Source organism: Ictidomys tridecemlineatus, chromosome 13 (assembly GCF_052094955.1).
Source record: "Ictidomys tridecemlineatus isolate mIctTri1 chromosome 13, mIctTri1.hap1, whole genome shotgun sequence".
Classification (NCBI taxonomy): domain Eukaryota; kingdom Metazoa; phylum Chordata; class Mammalia; order Rodentia; family Sciuridae; genus Ictidomys; species Ictidomys tridecemlineatus.
Genome location: NC_135489.1, coordinates 25,881,304 through 25,904,192, shown reverse-complemented (window position 1 = coordinate 25,904,192; position 22,889 = coordinate 25,881,304). Strand labels below are relative to the sequence as shown.

The 22,889-nt window shown below is 36.6% G+C and overlaps 1 protein-coding gene across 5 annotated transcripts in view; it reads right to left on the bottom strand.

Annotated features, from left to right (window-relative positions):
- The window catches only part of Hdhd2 (haloacid dehalogenase like hydrolase domain containing 2), a 58,577-nt gene that overhangs the window by 3,052 nt on the left and 32,636 nt on the right, over nt 1-22,889 (bottom strand). For all 5 annotated transcript variants that reach the window (XM_078030073.1, XM_078030072.1, XM_078030071.1 and 2 more), the window contains exons 4-6: nt 16,324-16,408; nt 4,660-4,876; nt 3,082-3,145 (exon numbers count right to left, since the gene is read on the bottom strand). In XM_078030073.1, the coding sequence (XP_077886199.1) occupies nt 3,082-3,145; nt 4,660-4,876; nt 16,324-16,408 (366 nt within the window). The remainder of the gene's footprint in view (nt 1-3,081; nt 3,146-4,659; nt 4,877-16,323; nt 16,409-22,889) is intronic.

Here is a 22,889-nt window from a genome sequence, read left to right as displayed (position 1 = left end):
GATTTGTTTCAGAGAAGAAATCAGCATCAGGGCTGGGGATGTGGCTCAAGCGGTAACGCGCTTGCCTGGCATGCATGGGGCACTGGGTTCGATCCTCAGCACCACATAAAATAAAGATGTTGTGTCCACCAAAAACTGAAAAATAAATATTAAAAAATTCTCTCCTTCTCTCTCTCTCTCCCTCTTAAAAAAAAAAGAAATCAGCATTAAATGTACATCTAGGTAATTGGCATATACCTCACTTACTCTAGCACCCTCAAGTCACTTCTCCATAGCATGATCCATATGGAAAATTCTACTGGCAGTTTCCGTTTCCCCCACCCCCACCTCAAGCTTAAGTCCTTTAAGTATAAGCTGCTCTTCAAGGTTTCTGCTTGGTCTCATAGGTATGTTAATAAATAACTTGCTGTGTTACCTACTTCCTAGATCTATGGTGTAAGGGGCAAGTAAGTTTCTTAACTACAGAGTTAAGGGCTTCTAGAATGTTTCTGCTTGTCTGGCTTTGCCAGTGAGGTCTCTACAAAGTACAGATGATACCAGTGGCCCAAGCATATGTTCCAGTTCTGGCACCTCACACGGAGCCTGTACACAGCAGGTGCTCAATGTCAGCAAGAGGAATGAAGCAGCATCCCTGGCCTGACTTCACTGCAGCAGCCTGTGCCTCCGTGAGTGAATAAATGAACAGGGGGGACTTAGGAAGCCATGCTGATGCTATAAGACAAAGGGCAAGCTCATTTCTTTCTACATGACTACTTTATAAGTTAAACAGAGATGAATTCTGGTTAGGACAAGTCAAAATCCTTATTAAGATTTTAAATCTTTATTAAAAATAACTAAAAAATGTATATTATGTATCTACCATATGCTACCCATTGAAAAAAATTGCTCAAGACTATCCATAAATAGTACTTCTTACTGAATATGAATTAAAATATTTTAGTAGTTTTAAACACTGTGAAGCCCAGTGCTTGTCCATAGTACTGGGCTAAATTTTATCAATGGAGCTCACAGTTTTAGAACAGTGGGCTTACTCTGGATTTTTGTGACCAAAAACCCAATGGTACAAGAGGGCCTATTTCTATCTCATAGAAATGAGATAGACTTAGCTGCTTTATTAGTTACACATTTTAGATTTCACCGTTAGGCTGTTAGCCTAAGACTAACTGGATGCTTTTCACACAGGCCACTCACGATACTGCACAGGTCCAGTTTTGATAGATGGTATAAATCCTTAGCTATGTGAGCTCAAGAAAGGAAATGTTTATGGGAATAATACCCACAAGCAAAAATAGTTATCTGAGGATCCCTTAATGGGATAAAACTGAAGGCAGAACAGTGAGAACAAAGACGCAGAGAGGATGATGTGGTCTGTGTTTCCTGACTTGGTTAATGCTTCCTCTTGCTACTTACATCACAGGGCCATAACATTCCCGGGTAGGTGACAATCCTTTTGATGGAGAAATGTAAAAAGACATTGTGTTAATCCTGCAGTGACTGGTATTACTATCGGTGGGCCCACTCCAGAGCTCAGGCTCTAGCAGATGTGGGGTTTCCCTCTGTACCTCTTATTCAACTCTAGCTCCATCTAGATTTTCCCATTTTAATTTTAAAGTAACTTTTCCGCAATCACAATTTTCTTGAACTCAGGTCATAGTCACTTTCTCTAAAAGATTTTCCCATGGTAAAACTCCTATGACTTTTATGTTTCAATTTTACCTTTTCTGAACAGTCTGTTAAATAGTTTCACTACCATCACATGAAACTATGCAAATGAGCTCTCAGAGATGTGTACACAACTGTTTATGTGTTATTTGATTTACAAAAACCTGATGGCAATTCTTGGACAAGATTTCCCATTATTATGTGCTATTAGTTTTGAATTCAGCAGGTGCCATTTGAGGGTGGGGTGGGAACCTTTCATTATCTTTTGAAAAACCCATTAAGTTTCCCCATGCAAAAATATTTGACCCTCTCACAACTCCCATGACTGTTTCTTCTTTACCTTGAAGAGACTACAAGTAGACTACCTAAGGGATCCTCAACTAGGAGATTCAAGGGCCCACAGGGAAAAGAGCCATGACCAGAGTTTCACACAGCAAATCAGCACAGAAATGAGACCAGAATACAGGACACTGAATCAGTCATATCGTATTGGGGGCTGGGGTTGTGGCTCAGCGGTAGAGCGCTCACCTAGATTGTGCGAGGCCCTAGGTTCGATCCTCAGTATCACATAAAAATAAATAAATAAAATAAAGGTATTGTGTCCAACCACAACTAAAAAAAAAATATTAAAAAAAATATGTCATATTAGGTGAATCGTCTCCAAGAAGGTCTTTCTTTTTTCTTAAAATTTGAGAGATCATATAAAGTAAACCTAATTTTAGTGTAGGAAATACTTCCTAAGCTTTTGGTCAACAAAAACAGTAAATGAAAATAAAGAAGTTTTTTATGCGTGTGCTGGTATGTATATATTTTCACACCACCTTCCCCCAACTCTATTCAAACTCTAGCCTGTACTGAGGATTAAAATTGAGAGTAGGCCACTTTTTTTCTGTTATTGTATTCTTTATTTTTTTCTTTTTGAGACAATCTAAGTTGCTGAGGCAGGCCTTGAACTTACGATCTTCCTACCTCAGCCTCCTTAGTTGTTGAGACTACAGGTGTGTGTCATGCCCACCCAGCTGGTATATATTTTTTAAAATGCAAGCATGAAGATAGAGGATCAGAGCACACAGATGACCAGTTCTTAAATAAATCAACTTTATCATCAGATAGCTGGCATAAAACAAATGTTTTCTCAGAGCACCACAATTCATGGTCCTTGCTCCATTCCAACATGGTGAACAGGGCAGGTACTACCAGGCCTCGAGCCCTGATCTTCCCACCTATTTGCAGCATGTTCCCCCCACCCCTGTGGTCTTTTTCCCTTTAATCCTAAGCCCATTTCATTTTTCTTCATGTAGAAAGAAAATTAGAGCCCAGAGTTCTACCATTTCGACAAAAGCTATTCTTTGGGCAACTGTGAACTCTACCACCCTGTTTTTGGAAAGGCATTTGGAAAGGTATACAGAAGATACCTACCAGTTTTTACTAAAATGCCCAGCATGCCAGCATTTTGAGCCCCGCCAACATCATCCCTGCAATCCTGGAAAAGCAGAAAAAGGCACTTAGTCCAGAGTCTTTTGTTGCTTGCCAACACACTCTGCCAACAATTAATTAGGATGGGATCGCCACTTGGAATCCCCTGCTTTTTATTTTCAAAATGAAAGAGGAGAAGGTGAAAAGGGGTGACTCCACATGAAATACTCTGAGGAGGAGAACCATATTTGGAGAAGAAAGCGCTGCTGAGGTGGAAAGCAAACACTAGCGTAAGGAATTCCAGTAACTGAACACGGACAACAGTGAAGAGTCTATGCCTTGCCACAAGTATACCTATCTCTTCTTAAAACAGATCACCGGGAAAAAAGCATTCTATGCATTTGACAGCTTGTACAGTGAATAACTCAGCTGTAAACAGTGAATGAACTCGATTTAGAAGATCACTTTTTAGTGGCCCTCGTAATATATTACTCTTAATTTCCATCCAATTGTCTATAATAGATAGGATCAAATCAAAGCAGTATACTTAATCAGACTGTAACTATTTATGTTTACTTCACTAAATTTGGGAATCACACATCAATCTGTAAAGGGAGCTCCCCTGTCCAATTCTTATTCAAGATAGGGATAAACACACCTGCACAGTGGCGTGCATCTTTACTCCCAGCACATGGGAGTGAGGCAGGAAGATCACATTTGAGCCTAGGAGTCTGAGGCCAACCTGGGCAACATAGTAAGACCTTTTCCAACAAAACGAAACAAAACTAACAAAATAGTAAGAAACCCACCAAAACAGAATATAAAACAAGATAAATAAATACTTGGTTGAATGTAACAATGAATGCAAGGCAATTAAAATTCCAAGGCCTGGTAAAGTAATCAGTCCTAAGAAAAAAATAATAATAAAAAAGAAAAAGAAAATCAGTCCTGCTATCTCATATGTACAAGCAGGATTCATTCAGATTATGCCTAAAGAAGATTTTTTTCCACAAAAAGTTTGTTCAACAATGACCCTTAGAAATTACCTTCAGAATGTCAAACTCTTTGTTTAAGGTCTTACTTAAAAGCTTTTTCCATTATAGTCAAATTTGCCCATTGAAGAAATGGGGATGGGGAGAGGAGGAAGGGAAATGGGAAAAAGAAAATAAGAAGGAAGCTGGGCATGGTGGCACACACCTGTAATCCCAGCAGCTGGGGAGGTTGAGGCTGGAGGATCACTACTTATAAAAGTCTTTAGTTATATTTTGTTCTCTGCATAATGCTCAAAATACTTTAGGTTTGATAGGGATTTTCTTCAGAAAAAAAAATGTAAAGCATTTAACTGACTTGCAATATAAACATTTTTTAAAATTATACATGCCCTCACACTTTGGAGAACTGTCAAAAACAATCAAAATTTCAAATGCTTACAAGAATACTGTCAAACATCTACAGGAAAGCTTGCTTCTGACTATTTTTCTCTTGAGTAACAAAAAGTCCACTTCCCTAAAGCAGTGCTTCAAAGCCAGCCGTCCTAGCAAAGAGGTGAGTGCAGGGCATCTCCTGGGCTCTTCTACTTACATCTCCTATCATGACGGCCTCTTCAGGTTCACAGCCAGTGCCCCGCAATGCTTCCAAAAAGAACGTCTTTTCTGGTTTCCCCACTACTATGGCGCTGGTGTCAGTGGCATACTCTAAAGCAGTCACAAAGGGTCCAGGCCCCAGGGCTAAGCCATCTTTTCTCTTGTAATACCTGGCTTTGTGGATCGCTATCAGAGGCGCTCCATCCAGGAGTAACCTAGAGAGACCAGAAAAACAAAAACTGGCTAAAAGCAAGGCTTTTATAACTGGAAAAGAATGTCAGACTGGCGAAGTGGTTTTACTCACACTCACAGAAACAAATAGTTTCTTATTAACTTTTAATGACTTGCTGTCTTCTAATGAATTCACGAAGAACTGCTGGGAATTACATTCAGATACACTAAAGAAAGGTGATAGATTATTAAATTTGGGATTGCTTCAACCTTTTACCTTTCGTGGTTTCAGACACTTTACCCAAATCACCAGGGAAAGAGAATTAAGAGAACTAAAGCTAAATAAGGCACTCTAGGGAAGAGGCTTAACTTAATGAGACGTGTTGTTTCAGCCTTCCCTAATGGTAAGCAGGAGGCTCCTGAGCCTGAAAACGCTGCTAGACTGTTGCTGAGGCAACTTAGGAAGTGCACTTCAGAAATACTGAATTCCTGTTTCCTCGCCTCCAAAATGTAAGTTTCTTTTTACTTCAGAAATTTATTTAACTGTTTTTGTTTTTTTTTACCGAGTTTCTGCATGTAATTTCACCCCTTCATTGTACCTAACTGCTTTCAATGGTGTTTGCAAATAAGGCCATCTTCCCAAAGCACATACTGACAAGGTTTAAGGGGACAGCCTGCGGTCAAGTCCCTTCCTTGATTCCGATAGAGGACAAACAACTCTCACACCAAACAAAGGTGTAGTTTTCCTGTCAGTTTGATAACAAAACTCAACATATAGCTAAGGATCTTCCTTTGTGACTCAAGTAAAATACAACAAAACAAATCTCTGTGAACTTAACACTCGCCTCTCACCCCCAGATCTGCCACTCACCCCAACAATGTCACCTTCAGTCACCCAGAAGTAGTCATGCACAAATAATTATCTAATGGAATACAGGACATGATATATTTCTCAAACTGCTCCAAACCAACGGAATAAATGACCTCACTAGCTTAATTTACTTTAAGTCATCTACTTAGTTAAAATATTTAGTATGTCCATGGAGGAAGAATTCATCACTTCTTACCCTTCACAATTATGAGTAATTAAGCGCTCAACTATGAAACTGCTGAATTATTCTTGTCAGTGGGCATGGAAATAACTTCCTGTGGGAGATGCAGAATTCAGACATTTGTGATTAAATATTTTATTAAGTAAAAACCCATACTGGACTATTACAAGGACTTACTGTTAGTTACTACAAATTGCTCACAGCACAGATCCTTCAAATTTGTTCACTAATATTAATACAAATTTATTTCTGAAAGCAGACCTTGAAATCCAGCATTAAGAAATCTGCAAAGCCTCTCCTTTGGCCTTAACCACAGCTGATAGCAATGAGTTAGCAATGGGTGATTCATCCATCCCCCTCTTTCACCCCACCCCAATCCCATTTATTTGCTTCTCTACCACGGAACTGGAATTCTTTATGCAACAGACCTCAAAATTGCTTTCCACTTATATAGCTAAACTAAAAACTCATTTGATTTAGCTTTGTTAATATTTTATTATATATTAACTGGGGATAAGACTTATCAGCCTGATTGATGTGTGTACTTAATTCCAAGGCAGCACTTCTGTGTTTTCCCTGGAAGGGCTGGAACAGTGCGTTCCTAAGTGGGAACTGGTTCTGCACTAGTCCAGAGAAGAGCATCTCTCAGGGCAATGGTTCCTGCCTTAACTGTTCTCTGCACAGCATAAGCTTCACTGGATCTTGGAAGAGCTGAGGCATATTTAGGATGAACTAAAAGGGAAACATTTCATAGGGCACAGATTAAAAAATCTTTCACAGTTAAATATTTAAAAAATATTAGAAATAGACACCCCAATACTTGGTAGTGGTTTTACATACTAAACAGGCAACAAATAGTTGGTTTTGTTACCAGAAGGAACACATCAGCAGGAAATATATAAGCCTGTTGAGTATAAAGAAGCAAAGGAAAAATGCAAAAAGAGGTCTGACACCAAATCTCTGGCTATAAATTCCAGGTAAGCTAAAAATTCCTAGCCAGGGAACAGGACCACAATTGCAATGAGAGAAAAAGCCATGGAGATAATTTAAATTCAGAGCCACAAAACATTATTGCAAGGAAACTTAAGGCACATTTAGGCCAACATGCCCCGTTTCACAGATGAAGAAACCATCCAGAGACGCTGGCTGAGCTCAGTGGTACCAACCAGGGAGCTCTAGAGCCAGTGCTATAACCCAGAACTTAAGAAAACCAGTGGAGCCCTCTTCCACACACAGTCCATTATCTTTCTAAATAACTTAACCTCTCAAGGAAAGTGATCAACTTGCCACCATTTCTGCTGAAGGTGGAGCATGTAGAAATGAAATCATCCTGCAGCTTAAGTCACCATCAGACACCTCTATCTGTTCAATATCAAACTAACGGGTCTCTTTCACCCTACTCTCCCAAAGTGTTCCTCCCCCAATCTTTTCCATCCCAAAAAATTCATCCAGAAACCTAGTAGTTATCCTTGATTTTTCACTTTCCCTCACCATCCACACATCTCTGTTAATCATCAAATCCAGTAATTTATAATTTCAAAACAAAATTTAAATGTTTCAAATCTGTTTTACTCTCCAACCTGAATTGCTGCTATAGACTCCCAATAATAGGACATTATTCTTGTCCTATTATTCCAGTTTACTGTACAGGCAATAGCAGGAGTTTTAAAAAGCACAGATGGGACCATGTTGCTCCCCTGCTGAAAATCCTTCAATAACTTCTCATTGCAAACAGCATAAAATTCAAAGTCCTTCGCATGGCTTGTGGGGCTTGCACTATCTTCCTGCACCTACTGTGTCCACATCTCCAATCTCAAGTCATTTTCCCTACTGTGGACTGTATTCCAATCACAGCTGTCTGCTCTTATTTCCTAAAAAAAGATCAAACTGTTTCCTGCTTCAACCCCCATGGTGGTCCCTCCACCTGAATGGCCCTATACTTTTCACATAACTTTCTTCTATTCATTTGACAGGTCTCAGCTAAATCTCAGTACAACAAAGAAGCCATTTCCAGTCTCCCTATTTAAATAAAGCGGACTTCTTCCTCACATTTCATTTCTATCTCATCCCTCCCGTTTTTCCCTTCATATCACTTGTCATAATTTTCAATCCTTTCCAACTGTCTGATCAGTCTTCTTCACTAGAATATATAATCTCCACAATGCAGTCACTGCATTTGACATTTTTTTTAAAAAAAGGTCTAGCACTGCTCACAAAATGATTATTGAATAAATTAGTTAACAGATGAACCTTTGTATGCCCCAGTACCCTGCCTAAAACACAGGGAATAATATATACTGTCCTGGGAGCTAACAGGGACAATGGATGCAAGCAGACCTTCTCACAGTATGTTTCTCACAATAATGACAACTATTTGTAAATGTGGGATATACAGTCCTTACACTATTTAAAATAGGTAACAGCAATTCACTTCATATTTGTGGGCCTCAGTTTCAAATGAAGGGGTTGAACTACATCAGGGCTTTTCAGTATCAGTTCTACTAACATTTGGGGCTAGAAAATGCTGTTTCATAAATCACCTTGACCTTTATCCACCAGATGCCAGTAGTACCCTTTGTCAGTTATGATAACCAAGTGTCTCCAGGCATTGCCAAATGAGAATCACTGAACAAGAACTGCCAAAGTATTAACATTCAAGTATTTTTTTATCAAAAATACAAGCACAAGGACTGGGACTGTAGCTTAGTGGTAGAGGACTTGCCATGCACGTATGAGGCACTGAGTTCGATCCTAGCACCACATAAAAATAAATAAAGATATTTTGCCCCACTTACAACTAAAAAAAAATTAAATACAAACACAAATGACAAAAGTTTAAATTAAAACAATAGTGAATCATAAAAAGCATCAAAGGAAAACTCTATTAATATTTAATTTAATAATATCTATTAATATTTAATATTTAATTGAAACCCTCTAATATCACACTGATGCAGTCATTCTTTCATTAATTACTGAAAAAATACACTGAGTTTTCAGGGACTCTATGATCCCCATGAAATAGAAATCTTCTGAGAATACTATATATTGAGAGAAGTGATGAAATGACAAAACAGAAGATCTAAGACAAGCTCAACACTGCTATTTCTGGTTAGGATCAAAAGTGAAAAGCAAATATATTCATATAGCTTAGTGAGCTGGTACAAAATATTAAAAGAGGTAAAATATTAAAGTTTTATCCTTGAATTCAGAAATAAGATAAGGCTACTTACTATCATCACTTCTATTTAACACTATAGTAGAGATCCTGACCTTACAATAAAGCAAGAAAAAGAAAAATATAAGAAGTGGAAAGAGAAATGTAAAACTGTAATTATTAATGGAAAGCCCAATTGTCTATGTAGAAAATGCAATCTCAAAGATTCTACAAATAAGTCACTGGAATCACCAAGGAAATGTAAGAAGGTTGCTGAATACAAGGTTAATATACAAAATCCCAATGAAATTTCTACATATTAACAAAAATGAAAATAAAATTTAGTGAAGTACTACTTACAATGGCACCAAACAACATGAAATACAAGGAATAATTTAATAAAATATGTCTAAGACCCATACTTTGAAAAATACAAAACACTGATGAGATCATGTAAAATAAATAAATAAATAAACAAATGGAAAGACATTATGTTCAGATGCAGATTCTACCATATCCACAGATTCAATAAAGTATCAATCAAACTCCCAGCAAACTTTTTTTAAATGTTGGATGGATATCAACAAGTTGCTTCCAAAATTTATATGGAAATGCAAAGCATGTGGAACAGTCAAGGTAATCCTAAAGAAAAATAAAGTTGAAGGATGTACCCTGACAGCTATTAAGAATTATTGTAAAGCTATAGTAATCAAGATACTGGGAACAAAGCCACATAATATAGTATATGGTTACTTAATTTATGTCAGAAGGACAACTACAATTCAGTGGGAGGTAAAGAATGGATCTTTTTTTTCCACTATTTTATTGTCCTTTTTAGACATACGTGACAGTAGAGTGTATTTTGACATATACAAACATGGAATATAATTTATTCTAATTAGGATCCCATTCTTGCAGTTGTAAAGAATGGATCTTTGCAATAAATATTGCTGGAACTAGATGCCTATGGGAAAAAGATAAAATGTGACCTCATACAATTCGTAAAAACTCAAGGGGAACTAGGTGGTGCATGTTATAATCCGAGGAGCTCAAGACGCTGAGGTAGGAGAAGCATGAGTTCAAAGCCAGCCTCTGAAACTTAGTGAGAGGCCCTAAGTAACATAGCGAGACCCTGTCTCTAAATAAAATATAAAAAGGGTTGGGGATGTGGCTCAGTGGTTAAGCACCTCTGGATTCAATCCCCAGTACCCCTCCCAAAAAAAACTTCAAGGAGATACTACATCTAATTGTTAATAAAGGTAAGGTAATAAAGCTTATGGAAGAAAACATGAGACTTATCTTCATGTTCTTGGGGTAAACAAAGTATAAGAGAAGAAAATAGTCACAAATTGTACTCCATCAAAATCAAGAACTTCATGTTCTCATACTCTTAAGAGAATTAAAAGGGAAACCATAGGTAGAAAGAAGATACTTGAGTAGAACTGGGTGCAGTGTGTACACCTGTAATCCCAATGGCTTGGGAGGCTGAAGCAGGAGGATGGCACGTTCAAAGCCAGCCTCAGCAAATTAGAGGCTCCAAGCAACTCAGGGAGACCCTGTCTCTAAATAAAAAATATTTTTTTTTAAAAAAAGGGATGGGGATATGACTTAGTGGTTAAGTGCCTCTGTGAACTCCAGTACAAAAATAAATAAATAAAAATAAAAATACCTTGAGTACATATATTCAAACAAAGACATTTATAAGACATAAAAAAACTTACAAATCAACAGAAAAAGATAATACAATATAAAGGATGAAAAATTTGACTGGGTACATCACAAAAGAAAACATCCAATGTCCAACAAGTATATGAAAGGGTTTCAGCACTACTCATCAGAGGAATACAAATTGAAACTTAGTACACCACTATCTAAACCAAACAATAGCCACAATTACACAGACTGTTAATATTCTGGGGAAAATGTGAAATAATTGAACTCTCATTTGTAGCTAGTGAGAATGTATAGCTTGGTACAGTCACCTTGGAAAACTGTTTGGCAATATTTCCAAAAGCTCAACAATTATCTATCCTATTATCCAGCAATTTCACTTCCAGATCTATACCCAAAAGAACTGAATGCATGTGTCTCTCAAAGACATGTAGAAGAATGTTCATAGTAGCTGTATTCATAAGAGCAAAGCTGGAAGCAACTCAGAGCCCAATAACCGCAGGACACATTAAAAAACAATGTCACCATAGTATGATTTCATTCATGTGAAGATCAAGAACTTGCAATACTGATGGAGTCAGAACAGTAGTTCTCTTGGGGAAGAGTGGACAGACTAGCAAAGGGAGCCCTCATGGGAATGTTCTTTATCATGAACACAAGGGGGGTACATAGATTATCTATGTATAAAATTTTACTGAGTTGTATAATTTGTGTACTTCAGAAAAATCAGTAACAAAATGTATTTTTGTAACTTACTCCCCCTGAAACCTTTATTTAGAGAGTAGCAAGAGCTGCCTTAATCATAAAAGAATTTATCCCCAGGGGCTGGGGTTGTGGCTCAGTGGTAGAGCGCTCGCCTAGCACCAGTGGGGCACTGGGTTTGATTCTCAGCACCACATAAAAATAAATAAATAAAAATAAAAGCATTGTGTCCACCTACAACTAAAAATATATTTAATAAAAAGAATTTATCCACAAATTACAAAGTAATGGTGGTGATTCTGTTATTCAACTTAATTTTGTATGCTGACTTTCAAATTTGTACATAAAATTATTCTCTGCCATGTACTAATAGAAAGTTTAAATACCTCAAGCACTTAAGTCTAGAAACAACTTCTCATCTCCAAAGTACTTTATTTTTATTGTTTGGACTTTAATTAAGAAGACTGCATAGCAGTTAGCTCTTTCAAAAGTGAAAAAGCCCACATAAATATTTCTAATTTGAGCCCTTCTGCCACATTGTTCTGAAATTCCTCACCTCCAGGGTTCTAAACACTCAGAAAATATTCAGAAGTTATTATAGAAATGCAGTAATAATAGAGGCCATTACTGTTGGTTTTTCCCCTTCCCTTTCTCTTCTTCCTTTACTAAAGAATTAAATTTACTGGAGTAATTAAACTTGTTATTTTTTTAAAAGAAATAGATGCCCCTAAGCAAGAAATCTAACATTCAACAGAAACCATTTATGATAAGTATGTCATCCCCAAACCCAAAAATAATGGAATTCTGTTCATCTATGACTTTTGAAGCACCCTCAGACCCTTTAATAATCGCAGGAAAGACATCATTCACAAAGCTTCAAAGCAGCATTTTTAAACAGGCTTCCCTATCTAGAATTCTAGATAGGGCAGAGGGGTGGAAGGGAAAGGGAGGGGGCAGGGAATTAGCAAGGAAGGTGTAATGTGATAGACATCATCATCCAAAGTACATATATGAAGATACAAATTGGTGTCAACATACTTTATATAAAATCAGAGATATGAAAAATTGTGCAGTATACATGTAATAAGAATTGTAATGCATCCTGTTGTCATTTATTTTTTAAAAAATTAAAAAAAAACAGGCTTCCCTGTGTATTTAAATGTGACAGTTGTGATGCCCTTTATCTTCAGCTACAAGGACATTCTAATAGGCTCCTCTAGAAGCTGGTGATCAGTTGCTTTTAATTTAGGGAAAAAAACCTTGAACCTTTTTCTAGGTTAAACAATCCCATGCAGGGTTTTCTCAAAACTCTTTTGACTTGAGAATTATATTTCTGGAGGGCAAAAATAAGGAAAAAACTTAAATACTCAACAGACACATTCTTAGAAATTCAAATATAACTTCAAAAACCTGAATAAAACCAACAATAGGAAACTCATGGCCAAACAATTTATTTGTTTTTTAATGGAATTTGCTATAGGAATAAAAAATGTTGTAGAATAAAGAGTACAGAAAACATACATAATATATTTTTGGGTTGCTAAAATGCAAGTCACTGCATAGCCTATACAGAGTTTATATTATTGTGTGTATATATATGTATGTGCATAGAAACACATAAACTAGTTATTTGCTAAAATGTTTACAGTGATACTCTTTAGGTGACAGGATTAGATAGTTTTTAGTTTTTTAGTTTTTTTTTTTTTTTAGCACTAAAACTTTTCCACAATGAAGTCATATTATTTTTGGGATTAGATATTTTTTAGTCTTAATACCAAGTTTGGGTAAAATTATTAAGAAATCTCTTTGCCTACATAGTCTTCCTCCTAACTGTGATCATTAAATTTAATTTATGATTGGTCCATTATTTAAATGCTCCAGCTCTGGGTTTTTTTACTCAGATCAGAAGATTTTAAAAAGACCTTGGTATAAGCTAGTAATACTGCTATGAAAAAAATCAATGAACTAGAGCTGTGGTTATTCATACTGATGAATTACATAGTATTGTTAGGGTTGTAGACTGATGAATATTAGTAGTATAAAACATGCAAAAATAATTCTGTATTATGTTTAGGGATATCTACATATATGTATCACAAGTGTAAAGAAATGCATGTAAATGAGAACACTTAAATTCAAAATCTTATTACTTATGGTTTGGAAATTGGGGAAGTATTTGTAAGGGATATCAAATATTGATATTTTCTATTTCTTAAAATGGCTTGATAGGTATGTGAACATTCATGACATTATTCTTTTAGCATTAGATAAAAGGGGAAAAAGCTACTAAAGGCTTTTAGTGTTTGAATGTTTTAGACAATCCAAACCCAAATCGAATTTATTCCTATAAATGGTTCATATTCTTTCCCAAGATTCTTTAAAATCACTCCCAATTTTGTTCAGGCATTTAAGACTTATCTGGTCACATACTTTGCACAGTATAGATGCACTGAACTATGCACTTTTGGAAGTGTTTGCTCATTAAAAACACAGTGAAAGAGGTAGTGATATTTGAAGGTTGACTATCTGCCTTAACAAACATGCCCCTGAAACTGGCACTCAAAGCAGCTATCCAATGGGCTTCAACATCAGTGTTTATTCTCATTATCAACCTGAATAGTAATTTAATCATTGGTTCATTTGAGATGACTATATTTGCTACATACAATCGAAACAGCTGCTATCACTGGTTGGAAGGCACAGTCTCTGTGGAAACATCAATATGCAAAGAAGGGCGAGACCTAAAATCTTTGTTAACTCTCCACTCAGCTGTTAAGTGCATTTGTGAAATTAGAGTTGACCTATAAGTACACTGTAATGCTTTAAAATGTGGTGTTTGAAAAAATCAATATTAGGAAAGTATACTAATTAGCAGCATCCGAGCAATTACAAAGACAGTATTATGTCAACATACATTTTTATTACCCTGAGTCTAGCATTCATCTAAGACAGAGACCTCCTAACTTCCTATTAAATATGTCCTTCCCAAATTATGAGCTAAAATCAATCAATACCTTCTCCTTGAATTCTGTGGTTAAGAGAATGAATTAAAGTTAGCAGGGGTAAATTCAGAAGTAAGAAATAATGCATAATAATGTAGATTCTGTATTTCAAGTGAATACTGACTTGACTTTGGTTAGTATAGTTGTAGGCCTTATTTGAGGAGCAGACAGGAATTCTCTAAGAAACTAAAGCAGGATAATAGAAGTAAGTGAAGCAAAAGGAATTTTAAAATCATGTACTCTTTTTTTATTTTTGGTACTGGGGATTGAATTCAGGTGTGCTTTAACACTAGCTACATCCCTATCCCTTTTTATTTTTTATTTTGAGACAGGGTCTCACTACGTTCCTTAGGGTCTTGCTAAGCTGCTGAAGGTGGCCTCAAACTTGTCTTCTTTCTGCCTCAGCCTACGGAGTCACTGGGATTATAGGTATTTCCCGCCATACCTACCCAATACCATATACTCTTAAAGCACATTTTTAAGCAATCTGGTATAGCAATGAAAGTTCAGGCAATAATTATAGTAAATTAGTTTTAAACAAAGGCTGAATACCACACTAAGAGAATCACAAATGAAAGTGCATTTAGTAGTTGTGGTTTCCATTAACTGAGTATCAAAAATGACCATGCACATAGGAAAAAGGTGGCTGTCCTCAAAGTGCTATTTTTGGCCACACAGATTTTACATGAGGCTAGCCATTTTTAAGATCTCAGCAAATAATGCAGCCACATGTGTGAACCTGGTATTGTGTTTTAAAGTTTCCTACAAATATTCTGATTGTAGGATATATACATCAAAAATGAATTCTACAAAAAATATAAGAAAGAACAATTCTTAGAGATCCTTGTTCTAGTAAGAAAAATTGAATTTTAAAAATAATATTTTTATAGTTAAATACTCAAAATTTACTATGCCATTAAAAATATATATCCCTATGCAAAATTTTGAACTATTAATTTGTCATAAATTCAAAGATAAATTTACAGTATTTTGTGGTTTGACAAGACATAAAAGCCAAGATATGAAAACTTCAAGGAAGAAGATCTGCAAGTAAATTTGGATCCAAATTATCTCAGGAAGAATGAAAACATGTAGAGTCTTTCTTTTGGAAGTAGCAGCAAGAAGTTCATGTAGGTGAAATGCACACGCTAACAGATTCACATGTCTTATTTGTTAACTGTGCTTCTTCTGCCAACAGCCAATGATGTATCTCCACTTGGATATCTCAGAGGCCAAATGGCCCCAACCACTCATCATTTCCCAGAGCCCAGATAGAGTGCTCATTCACTTGCTGAAGCTAGATATCTGATGTTCTTAACTCACTCTTCCTCACCATCCCAACCCAATCATAGAGCAAATCATGAGGACACTATCCAAATTTTTTTTTCATCCCTACTGCCACAATTCCAGGTCAGATTATCATTATCACTGAGTAATTCCTTTGTAAGTGTGATCAAATGTGCAGATCTTTTCCATTGAATTTTTCCATTGCCTGGATTCTCCCTGGAGGGAAAATACATCTATTGTTTTTAGGTTAGCCTGGACGATATCTGCAGAGATTTATGTAGTCAGAAGAGAATCACAAGAGTAATAATACAAGATAAAATTGCTAGCTTTAGAGTTGAAATTTTATTATGAATTTCTACTCCAGAATATTGATTTCACGAACCATAAAAACCCTAATGATCATCACATTTTAACATACTGATTATTTAAAAAAAAAAACAGAACTAAGAATATTAAACAATATTATTTGATATTGACTTTAAAGTAATTTGAAGATGTCTGTCCTTATGTACAATCTAGGCAGCCAGAAACTAAAACACATAAGACTTTAGGTGAAAAAGACTTTAAAAAAAAAGGGGGGGGAGTGTATGACAAGGTGAAAAATTAAAAAATAGATTTACCGGAATGCTTGGTTCAGAGTTTGATAATGAAAATGTTCTGGTGCCAGTCCTATGACCACAGCATTAGGATCATTTGTTTGTATTCCTATGAGTAGAAAAAATAACGGTTAAAAACTGCAAATTTAAAAGCAATGCCACATTTTATAACAAAGTAGTTTTAATCAATTAACTGGACATTTTTGCTCAGCCATATTTGAAGTTTAAGAGATTGTCTTGCTAGTATACTTTGAAAGTGAAAGAGAAAGAATTGAAGACAAGAAGGTGGAAAGGGCTACTAATATTTTTCCATATTCTCATAGCTACTTAGTAACTGAAGTGAAAATGGTAACTTGATGTTCTCAAGCAAGTAATTTCTAACTTCAAAATGCTTTACTGATTACAATCAACAAGAACAGCTACGAGTTCCTTAGGAGCCAGCAGATCAATAGCAACTGATGAGGAATTGAGAATCTAAGAGGCAAGGGAAATTAGACTTTCTAATTGACACTGTCAAGGTTAACACATTCACAATGAATATGGAAAGTACTGCAGATTCTACAGTTTTATACATGAGGCCTCATCCACTCTTCAGAACTTTTTTTCTTTTGTGGTGTTGGGGATTGAACCCAGGGCCCTGTGCATGTGAGGTAAGCACTCTACCAACTGAGCTACATCCCCAGCCCTTTCATCTACTTTTAGTTTCACATATTTTACAATTAAAGCATGTTGTAAGGCCTTGGTATCTGATAACAGGATGTCAGATATGACAACTAAACGTGCACACTCACCATACAGTTTTTCAAAGTCTGATTAAAAGTTCTGTGGATTATCCATATGCCAATTCCTATTTGCCTCTCTTATTGCCTGCAGATGCCCAAGTTTTCCAATTTCCTCCTTACTAGTTGCCACAAGTATCAAGAAGTTGGTTAAATTGTTGAAGGAACAAAGTAAAATTGTTGACTACAGTAAGAATAAAAGGGTTTTGTGGGTACACGTGTGTCAATTTTTTTTATTATCTATATCCACCACTGGAGCAAAGATGCTCCACATTGGCAAAGTTATCTCCATTCCCTTCAAAAATCCATCTACCTTGGCAATTTTTATGTATATAGAAATGTTGCAAGTATAGTCCTAGACTGAATGATAAATTTCTTTCAGACCAAGGAGAAGCAGAAGCTTATATATTCCAATTCTAGCACAAATTTGGAATCAGAATTGTAATATTTCTTACCTATCTGAAGTCAAGAAGAAAAAAATCAGATTAAAACATTGTACTATAGTCCTTCAGCTTGTCCAGAAACATAAATATGTACACTGTAGGAGATACTTGTCATTATTTTTGGTTGCCCAGTTTCTTCATGCCATTCTCACAATTAGGGAACTCATCAGCTCATTTGGAGTGCTAAGGGGTGGAGCTTACTCTCACAACAGAGGCTGAGGATACCAGAGGCTTTCTATACTCCCTTGGCACCTTGTCAGTTCTGTGGGCAATGGTGTACATTGTTCTGGGCTGCATAGCCCTTAAGACTAACTCTCCAACTATCCTTGGCAGTTCAGTGGGTCACCTAAACAGCTTTTTGTTTGTCTGCATTGGAAATTTTCAAAAATATATAAGTAGAGAGACTAGCGTTATAAGTTCTGATATACCACACAGCACCCAGCTTTTGCAACCATCAATATTTTGCCAAACATCCCCTACAATTTTTTTGCAAATGTTTATAGAACAAATACCAGATATTGTGTCATTTTACTCATTTATACTTAAGTATATATCTAATCAATAAAGACTTTTTAAAAACCGTAACATTATTACATAAAAAGTGAATAATTTGAGATCCAACATGGCAGCAGGCACGGAGAGATCAAGTCTCTGACCCCTTCAGCTGCGCGGGCATAGGGAGTCGTAAACTGTCTAAATGCTGTTTGCACAGGAACACTAGGCAATGCTGAGCTGACGTGGATCTGGGGCGAACAGTCTGGGCCTCTCGGAACACACACCGAGCCCGGATCGGCTGCATTCAAGCTCTGGTTCTCCTGCTTCTCGTGACTCAGCACTAACGATCACGCTGAAATAACTGGTCGGCCCTTCTGAACTTACAGAGGTAAAAGCCAACCAAGCCTTCATAGGCAGTGGCCACAGGATTGAAACGGGGCTTGGGAGAGACAGTCAGGACCCACCCATTGCATTGGTCACCTGGCAAAGGGAACGAACGGTCACCATTTGCATGGGATACCACCATGGCAGAGAACTGACGTCATGGGCAGAGGAGATAACTTCACTGAAATCAGCGGCAACAGGTGTGTAATCCCCTAGCCATGCCTCTCCACACAGCGGGGAAAACTTAAGGGCCCCTCCCAGCTCTCCCGTGAGCACAATAGCCAGACCGAGGGAATCAGGAGTGGCGTGGGACTCGAGGCGTGGAACTCGTGGCTACCGTTCCCACCAGTGCTGACAACTGAGGTCCCTTGCACCAGCTACCGGGGGCGTGGCTACCGGAGGGCAAGCAAATTCGCTGGGAGTTCTCAGCCCCAAGCTCTACAAACTTAGGGTCTGAGGGAGGCAAACAGGGAGAGTGTGCCCAGGCATTCATGAAAACAGGGCTCCCAGGAGCAGCAGACCTGGCATGTAGCCAGTATTGTGGTGAGCATCACAGGTGAGCAGGGCCTGGCTTGAGGAAACACAAGAGAAGGCCCTAGGCACTCAGGATTGGAGACCCTCCCAGTCTGAGAGGAAGAGCTGCTGCACAGTGATTGGTTCCCACCTATTGAGACAAGAAGCTTGGCCCAGTGGGCACAGCTCCACCTACTGGAAGAGAAGTTAATCTAACTCTATGACTGCATTTATTATTTATTTATTTTTCTTAATTTGAGTTTTTTTTCTTTCATTTTCATTTTTTTTTGTTGTTGTTCTTTAACTCTTTTTTAAATTGTTTTTTTAAAGTTTTTAATTTTATTATTATTATTATTTTAAATTTTAATTTTCATTTTTTTATTATCATTATTATTTAAAAAATTTTTTTTCTTTCTTTCTTTATTTTCTATTTTTTTTCTTTTGTCCTCTCATTTCTTTTCAATTTTCTTATTCCCTCTTCCTTGAATTCTACCTGTTTACTCTCATTCTCTTTAGTGACTTCTTCCCTTCCCTTCTAATACCTTTCCTCCCAAGCATCAAATAAATTTATAAGAGTAAACAGTAACTCAGCAGTCAAACAGAACAAGAAGTAACATGAGCAGCATAAAAAAGCAAGGAAGAAAAGGAATACAAACAATGAAGGACAGCCTAAATATTCAGGAGGACCTAGAGTCATCAGAAAAATGGTCATATAAAGAACTCAACCTTAGACAGATGGAATGGAACCTTAAAGAGGATATGAGACAGAAAATCCAAACAGTGAAAGAACACAATGAAAATGAATTACATAAACAGATAAAAGAAGAAGTTAAGCATCTTTATCAGGAGACAGAGATTATAAAAAAAAATCAAACAATAATTCTAGAAATGAAGGAAACGATAAACCAAATTAAAAACTCAATTGAGAGTATCACTAACAGAGTGGAACAAGTAGAAGCCAGAACGTCAGATAATGAAGACAAAATATATCATCTTGAAAAGAGTCTAGCCAACTCAGAAAAGCTGGTAAAAAATCACGAGAAAAACATCAAAGAGGTATGGGATAACATAAAAAAACCAAACTTACGAGTCATCGGGATAGAGGAAGGTACAGAGATTCAAACCAAGGGAATGAGTAACCTGCTGAATGAAATAATTACAGAAAACTTTCCAGAAATAAAAAAGGGAACGGATATACAAATTGTAGATGCATACAGGACACCGAGCACACAAAATCACAGTATACCAATGCCAAGACACATTGTTATGAAGATGTCCAATATACAGAACAAAGAGAAAATATTAAAAGCTACAAGAGAAAAGAGGCAGATTACATTCAGGGGTAAACCAATAAGGTTAACAACGGATTTTTCATCACACACACTGAAAGCGAGAAGATCCTGGAACAACGTATTTCAAACACTGAAAGACAATGGATGCCAACCAAGAATTCTGTATCCAGCAAAATTAAGCTTCAGGTACGACAACGAAATAAAAATCTTTCATGATAAACAAAAGCTAAAAGAATTGGCAGCCAGAAAACCAGCATTGCAAAGCCTCTTGAGCAAAACACTACACGAGGAAGAAATGAAAAACAACAACCAAAACCATCAGTGGGAAGTGCCTCGGTAATGACAGTGGGTGGGGGGAAAGCTAATCATGGAGAAACAAACTAAATTAAAAAAAAAAAAAAGATAAATAATCAAACATGGCTGGCAGTACAAACCATATATCAATAGTAACTCTAAGCGTTAATGGCTTAAACTCTCCAAAAAAGCGACATAGGCTGGTAACATGGGTTAAAAAAACAAATCCAACAATATGTTGCCTCCAGGAGACACATCTGATTGGAAAAGACATACACAAGCTGAAGGTGAAAGGTTGGGAAAAAATATACCACGCACATGATCCTCGTAAGCAAGCAGGGGTGGCCATCCTCATATCAAATAAAATAGACTTCAAGACTAAGTTAATCAAAAGGGATAAGGAAGGACATTATATACTGTTAAAAGGAACCATTCACCAACAAGACATAACAATTATCAATATTTATGCACCAAATAATGGTGCTGCGACGTTCATAAAACAAATTCTCCTCAAGTTCAAGAATCAAATAGACCATAACACAATAATTATGGGTGACTTCAACACCTCTCTCTCACCATTGGACAGATCCTCCAAACAAAAGTTGAATAAAGAAACTATAGAACTCAATATCACAATCAATAACCTAGACTTAACTGACATATATAGAATATATCAACCATCATCAAGTGGATATACTTTTTTCTCAGCAGTACATGGATCCTTCTCAAAAATAGACCATATATTATGCCAAAGGGCAACCCTCAGTAAATATAAAGGGGTGGAGATAATACCATGCATTTTATCTGATCATAATGGAATGAAACTGGAAATCAATGATAAAAGAAGGAAGGAAAAATCCTACATCACATGGAAAATGAACAATATGTTTCTGAATGATCAATGGGTTACAGAAGACATAAAGGAGGAAATCAAAAAATTCTTAGAGATAAATGAAAATACAGACACAACATATCGGAATCTATGGGACACAATGAAAGCAGTTTTAAGAGGGAAATTCATCACCTGGAGGTCATTCCTCAAAAAAAGGAAAAACCAACAAACAAATGAGCTCACACTTCATCTCAAAACCCTAGAAAAGGAAGAGCAAAACAACAGCAAATGCAGCAGACGGCAAGAAATAATTAAAATCAGAGCGGAAATCAACGAAATTGAAACAAAAGAAACTATTGAAAAAATTAACAAAACTAAAAGTTGGTTCTTCAAAAAAATAAATAAGATCGACAGACCCTTAGCTACCGAAGAGAAGAGGAGAGAGAACTCAAATTACTAACATACGGGATGAAAAAGGCAATATCACAACAGATGCTACAGAAATACAGAAGACAATTAGAAAGTATTTTGAAAACCTATATTCTAATAAAATAGAAGATAGTGAAGACATCGATAAATTTCTTAAGTCATATTAGTTGCCCAGACTGAGTCAGGAGGATACACACAATTTAAACAGACCAATATCAATGGATGAAATAGAAGAAGCAATCAAAAGACTACCAACCAAGAAAAGCCCAGGACCGAATGGGTATACAGCGGAGTTTTACAAAACCTTTAAAGAAGAATTAATACCAATACTTTTCAAGTTATTTCAGGAAATAGAAAAAGAGGGAGCTCTGCCAAATTCATTCTATGAGGCCAACATCACCCTGATTCTGAAACCAGACAAAGACACCTCAAAGAAAGAAAACTACAAACCAATATCTCTGATGAACCTAGATGTAAAAATCCTCAATAAAATTCTGGCAAATCGGATACAAAGGCATATCAAAAAATTTGTGCACGATGATCAAGTAGGATTCATCCCTGGGATGCAAGGATGGTTCAATATACGGAAATCAATAAATGTTATTCACCACATCAATAGACTTAAAGATAAGAACCATATGATCATCTCGATAGATGCAGAAAAAGCATTCGACAAAGTACAGCATCCCTTTATGTTCAAAACATTAGAAAAACTAGGGATAACAGGAACTTACCTCGACATTGTAAAAGCTATCTATGCTAAGCCTCAGGCTAGCATCATTCTGAATGGAGAAAAATTGAAGGCATTCCCTCTAAAATCTGGAACAAGACAGGGATGCCCTCTATCACCACTTCTATTCAATATACTTCTCGAAACACTGGCCAGAGCAATTAGACAGACGAAAGAAATTAAAGGCATAAAAATAGGAAAAGAAGAACTTAAATTATCACTATTTGTGGATGACATGATTCTATACCTAGAAGACCCAAAAGGGTCTACAAAGAAACTACTAGAACTAATAAATGGATTCAGCAAAGTGGCAGGATATAAAATCAACACGCATAAATCAAAGGCATTTCTGTATATCAGTAACAAAACTTCTGAAACGGAAATGAGGAAAAACACTCC